The sequence below is a fragment of the Zingiber officinale genome, chromosome 5A (assembly GCF_018446385.1).
Source record: "Zingiber officinale cultivar Zhangliang chromosome 5A, Zo_v1.1, whole genome shotgun sequence".
Lineage (NCBI taxonomy): Eukaryota > Viridiplantae > Streptophyta > Magnoliopsida > Zingiberales > Zingiberaceae > Zingiber > Zingiber officinale.
Genome location: NC_055994.1, coordinates 120,041,756 through 120,047,635, shown reverse-complemented (window position 1 = coordinate 120,047,635; position 5,880 = coordinate 120,041,756). Strand labels below are relative to the sequence as shown.

At 40.9% G+C, this 5,880-nt stretch overlaps 1 protein-coding gene across 4 annotated transcripts; it reads left to right on the top strand.

Annotated features, from left to right (window-relative positions):
- Positions 1–544: 544 nt before the first annotated feature.
- Positions 545–5,622, top strand: LOC121981495 (auxin transporter-like protein 1). Of its 4 annotated transcripts, XM_042534052.1 has the most exons (9): positions 545–1,162; positions 1,287–1,308; positions 1,394–1,631; positions 1,759–1,944; positions 2,145–2,257; positions 2,357–2,540; positions 2,624–2,721; positions 3,689–4,154; positions 5,146–5,622. In XM_042534052.1, exons 3-9 carry the CDS (start codon positions 1,452–1,454, stop codon positions 5,368–5,370), a joined length of 1,452 nt encoding a protein of 483 aa, XP_042389986.1. In that variant the 5' UTR covers positions 545–1,162; positions 1,287–1,308; positions 1,394–1,451; the 3' UTR covers positions 5,371–5,622. The 4 variants fall into 4 exon arrangements, with proteins under 4 accessions (XP_042389986.1, XP_042389984.1, XP_042389987.1 ...); XM_042534050.1 differs by having other exon boundaries at positions 546–1,162; positions 1,287–1,631; XM_042534053.1 differs by lacking the exon at positions 545–1,162 and having other exon boundaries at positions 1,166–1,308.
- The last annotated feature ends 258 nt before the right edge of the window (positions 5,623–5,880 follow it).

The following is a 5,880-nucleotide window of genomic DNA, read 5'->3' as shown; positions in this document are numbered from 1 at the left end:
ACTTAACATCATTCCATAAAAATTTACTCTATAAAAAGTCCAAATCATAAGTCTAGCAAAAATCCTAAAAACAATAGTAAAAATCCAAATAGTAAGCCTGATTCAAGTACTTTTTTTTAAGTTGACACATGATACCTACTTTATGTTGATTAATTTTGAAAGTAATCGATCCAGTCTAACGAAAATTTTTCATTGATTATAAAAATAAATCAAAAAATGTTTATAACAGATGATTTATCAATCTAGCATTTTTAGATTAATCACTTATTAAAAAGAAATTCATCTTAAAAGAAAATTTATCAATTATGAAATTCATAAACTAAAAAGGCATTCCAAAATAAATTTACCATTCGAATAAATTTAACATTCTATTTTTTCTTATCATATTTCTCTTATAATAACTTAAAATATAACATAATTATATACTAATTATTTTATTTTATTTTTTTAAAATAAAATAAATACATATCAAACCAAATTTGCCCTGTTTTTTTCTTCTTCTCCGCACCTCTTCTTCTTCTGCTTCTTTTTCTTCTTCTTCTTCTTCTCAGTTCATCTGCATTCCCTTCCTGGGTCTGAACGGATGACCGATAACATTAAATGTGAGCCGGCAACGCATCCCTTTTATCTTCGTCGTATCGCCGTCTTGCCCATTGCCATTCATAACTTCTCCAGCCATATCCTCCTCACACACTTCCAGCAAAAGAGACAGTGATGGTTGATAGCAAATTCAACCAAAAGATAACTCCGCCAGAAAGTTTCAGCAAAAAAAATACAAAATAGCAATTCAACACACCACCACCACCACCTATCGCACTTAATAATGAAGCAACAGTGATAGGAATTAAATGGCCATGGCGATTAATTGATCATCTGAAGCTGGCAAAGGGAAGCTTCAGCAGAAGCAGCTAAGAAGACTCCCACACTCCCACTTCGACTGCTGCTCACCATAAATTAGCTTTTCTTGCTTTCCAATTCGATTCTTACGAGGTGATTGGAAGAGGCAGAGAGGAGGAAGGAGGAGCTTTTTTGAAACCCTTTTCGTAGAAAGCGGTTGTTTGTGTAACAGCCAAAAATAGCAGAGAGGGCGGGGCGGGGCAGGGCGGTGCAGGGTGGGGCGGCGCACAGCAGCAGAGCAGAGCAGAGCAGACGAAGGCGAAAGGTGTTGTTTTTCTTTCACTATCTGTGCGTTCTTTATTTCCTTTTCCGCCACTTTCTTGGTCGTGTAGTAGTAGTGTACTGACTCGGCGCGCCGTTACACACGCGAAATGGCCCTTGCTTTGCAGTGTTTTAAGGAGAGCCATACGAGTACGCTTATCCCACTCCCTTCGCCTCCTCAAATACGGATGTCTTCTCTCGAATATGTTCTCATCTGTTGAATTTTGGCGTAAAGCTTCGTCTTTAGCGCTCGCTTGAAGGAATCCCGGAGATTTTTCTTCAGAAAAAGGTCGATGGCGCAGAAGGATGCAGAGGAAGCAGCCATGGCGGCGGACGGCATTACAGCCTTCGACACCGAGCCGAGCGGCGGCAAGGAAGAAGACGCCGAGCCGTCAGCCGGATTCAGCGTCAAGAGCCTCCTCTGGCACGGCGGCTCCACCTGGGACGCTTGGTTCAGCTGCGCCTCCAATCAAGTACTCAAAGATTCCATTTTTTTCACTCTTCTCGATGAAGATATTTTGGTTGTCTTACATGCTCGTGTTCATGGACTCCAAATCGATCAGAAAAAATCATGCTTGTGTTTTTGGCTCTTGACTGCAGGTGGCGCAGGTGCTGTTGACGCTGCCCTACTCGTTCTCGCAGCTGGGAATGGTCTCCGGCATCATCCTGCAGATCTTCTACGGCTTCATGGGAAGCTGGACCGCCTACCTCATCAGTGTCCTCTACATCGAGTACCGCAATCGCAAGGAGAAGGAGAACGTCCGCTTCACCAACCACGTTATCCAGGTTCTCCTTCTTCTTCTCTTCTCTTCTCTTCTTTCTCATCTTCTCCACTCTCTTTTTCAATTTGGAACCTTTATCGAACAGAACTATTCCTCCTTATCCTTCCCCAGATTCCAAGCTACCCAATCCCCGCAACTCTTCTCCTGCTTTTCCTACTTTACCTCGCCTGATTAACTCCATTAGCCATTAAATTCCTCTCCCAGTGGTTCGAGGTGTTGGACGGGCTGCTGGGACCGTACTGGAAGGCCGCCGGCCTCGGTTTCAACTGCACCTTCCTCCTCTTCGGCTCCGTCATCCAGCTCATCGCCTGCGCAAGGTGCCTCCTTTTGAGCCCCTGTTGTTTCTGTATCACACTGTAATTTTCTCTATCGAATGAGAAAGATTTGACTTTGCGGGGCAATCGATTATGGAGCAGCAACATCTACTACATCAACGATCAGTTCGATAAGAGGACATGGACTTACATATTTGGGGCCTGCTGTGCGACCACCGTCTTCATCCCCTCCTTCCACAACTACCGGATTTGGTCCTTCCTCGGCCTCGGCATGACCAGCTACACTGCCTGGTATCTTACCATCGCAGCCGCCGTCCATGGTCAGGTACTCTCCTTCTAACCACCACCCTTGTCCAATTCTAGAATTGAGCAGAGAGGCACAAGGACTGATGCCACCATTGTTCTCAGGTCGAAGGCGTGGCCCACTCAGGTCCAAAGAGGCCGGTTCTCTACTTCACCGGTGCCACCAACATCCTCTACACCTTCGGCGGCCATGCCGTCACTGTGTGAGTGTTCATTTTCACCAATAATAGGCCTAAAACTAGTTGAAGTGCAAGTTTCATTCAGCTTAAAAGAGTTGAAAGTAACAGTTGGATGTAGGCAAATCTTGTAAGGCAGTAGAAGCCATGAGGTGGGATTTGTTATCTTCCTCGACTGCACTGTGTTGATCGGTGCTCTATAAACAGAACGGAGAACACCAAACACAAACAACATAAAATTTTAACCGAAAGCAAATAGGCGGAGGGGACCATCCAAGAACTATCTCATGCCATCATTTCTCACACAAGGAATTCTGAATTCTAGTTTCACAGTGGTTGTCTCCTTCTTCTTTAACTCTTCTTTTAATTAACAATATTAGCTTTGAGGTAGTTCTTGGCTGAACATTCAGAACTGAAATTCTTTCAGCAGAAAATGAAAGTAAAAGGACAAATGGGACCAGCTGTGGACTTAATCTTAGAGTAATGACAGTCACTGCCCATGCATCCTATCATTGAAGTAGTCCAAGTTTAGGTTTTGGTCTATTAAACTCGAAAAGCTATTCGATCCAACCTTCTAAATATTAGATTGCCTCTTCCAGCTTCAATCATCATCTCATGGGACCATAAATCCTTTTTCGGTTTACCTAGGAAGTTGATTGCTTGGCATAGAAGATTAGTTACATTTAGATGCCAAACCGTTAAGATGACAAGTCAATAACCTCATTGGACTACTTTTGGAAACAACAACAATCTTGTGACAATCTACTATCCTAAACCCTAAACAATCTTGATTATATTCGTAGTTGCAATTTCAGACTGTTATAATTTGATAGTAAAAGTTTTCCTTCATGTTCCTATTCTCTCAATAATCGTTGATGTAATTAAATAGATACAAATTTGTGTATATATTCTTTTGAATCGAATGCAAGTAGTTGAACCATTAAGTCAGCATGCGTCTAATCTATCTTTATAAGTAACTCAATCGTGTTCTCAGGGAGATCATGCATGCCATGTGGAAACCGCAAAAGTTCAAGTACATTTACTTATTGGCTACATTGTATGTGTTCACCCTCACATTGCCATCGGCGGCCACAATGTATTGGGCATTTGGTGATCTTCTATTGACTCACTCCAATGCCTTCTCATTGCTGCCCAAGACAAGGTGGCGAGATGCCGCAGTTGTCCTTATGCTTATTCATCAGTTTATTACCTTTGGCTTTGCTTGCACCCCTCTTTACTTTGTCTGGGAAAAGGTAATTGGCATGCATGATACGAAGAGCATTTGCCTACGAGCTATCGCGCGCCTCCCAGTTGTAATGCCAATTTGGTTCTTAGCCATCATTTTTCCTTTCTTCGGGCCCATTAACTCCGCCGTGGGTGCTTTCCTTGTTAGCTTCACCGTCTACATCATTCCTGCTTTGGCGCACATGCTCACCTATCGGACAGCATCTGCACGACAGGTATCATCTTTATTCCATCTAGTGAGTAACAAATTTATGTTTCAACTATAGATCCACTAAATTTCTTTCTACTCTTAGATTATATAACACCGCCAGTTAGTACTTACAGCCCCATGTAAACTTTCATTGCGAACGGTCCCAACTATCGAATTGATTGAGTACTAGATTTAGTACTAGAATAAATTATTGGTGCAGTTCTCCAATGAAAATGAGCAATTTACCTGCCAAACATAAAAATTTGATAACAAATGGGTTGTTATACGCGATGTTGATACTCTTGGTTGGGCATTGCATTCGTCTACAGAAGATGATGCACAGGCAACTTCTGTAGGAGAGGGATCATACTCAGGACACAGTATCAGACCACAAACAATCCTCTCCTGTTCTGAAATTTGTTTGCTTTAGATTTTCATATAACCGTGGTGCTTTCTTCTGGTTTTAGATTTCTTCTCGAATAACACTTCAATTCAATTATTTCATTGTCGTCAAGCAAGTTCTGATACTGAAAGCTAAGTGCATGTGTAGTGCCACAGAAACTGTTTTGATATGTTTTAACAAAATGAAAAAGAAAAACGAGTGTTAAAGATTGACTAAAACTTGAAGAATTATCCAAGAAAGTGAGTCCCACTCATTTGGTCCTCAGGGTTTGCTTGGATGGAGACGTAACATCTAACCAGACAGAAGTCCCTTTCCATCTTCTTGTCCTCTCTTCTTTGTTCTTTAGCAGTCAGATCTGATTTGTTTCAAATAGCTTGGCTGGCAATTTGTGTCACAGTGTCATAACCACGGCATGGCATTCATTGTCGATATCAAATCCTACAAAACTTAAAAATTAGTATGTTATGTGCAATTAGTTAAAACTTTCTGATAGTTACTTGCTTGTATTACAAATGCATTGATCATGTCTTTAATCTTTCTTTATGCAATTGAATAGTCAATTGTTAAAGTCTCATTATTATTTTTTTTATCTTCATCTTGGTGATCCTCACAGAATGCTTCTGAGAAGCCCCCATTTTTCCTACCGAGCTGGAGCGCGATGTTCCTGGTGAACATCTTTATAGTTGTATGGGTGCTTGTCATTGGGTTCGGGATTGGCGGGTGGGCTAGCATGACTAACTTCATCCATCAGATCAATACATTTGGGCTCTTCGCCAAGTGTTACCAGTGCCAGAAGCCCCACCCTGAGCAAGCCCTTGCACCGCAACAACACCATTGAAACTGGTGGAATTGATGGCGATCCGTCGTAATGCTTCCTCCCCAAAACTTAATCTTCTTTTAGTTACTTGTTTATTCTCTATAAATACAATGCAATTGTTGAGAGGGAAAAGGGAACAACTTGGGGAGGTGGGCTCATACATATGTGTTGAATGCTTCCTATTGTGTTGTTTTTTTTTTCTTGTTCTTTTTCACCTTTTTAAATATATATAGATGCTTTTGATGTGTGCCCAATTTTCTTTTCCATGTCTAATACTGTTGCTTATGGCCAATTTGTATGAGAGTTTTTTTAAACATAATTGTGTTGTTGTTTTCATTACCTCAAAAAATTCCATGTACATTTAGGATTTTGTGAAAAAAGATAGGATGTTAATTTTATACTCCTATTAACTTTTATTTAAAATAAAAAAAAAAGAAAATAATAGCTAAAACATATGTATCCCTGTCGGCACTCCCCCTCTAGATAATATATGTATACATGTCATACTCATCTTGTATATAAAGAGGGATG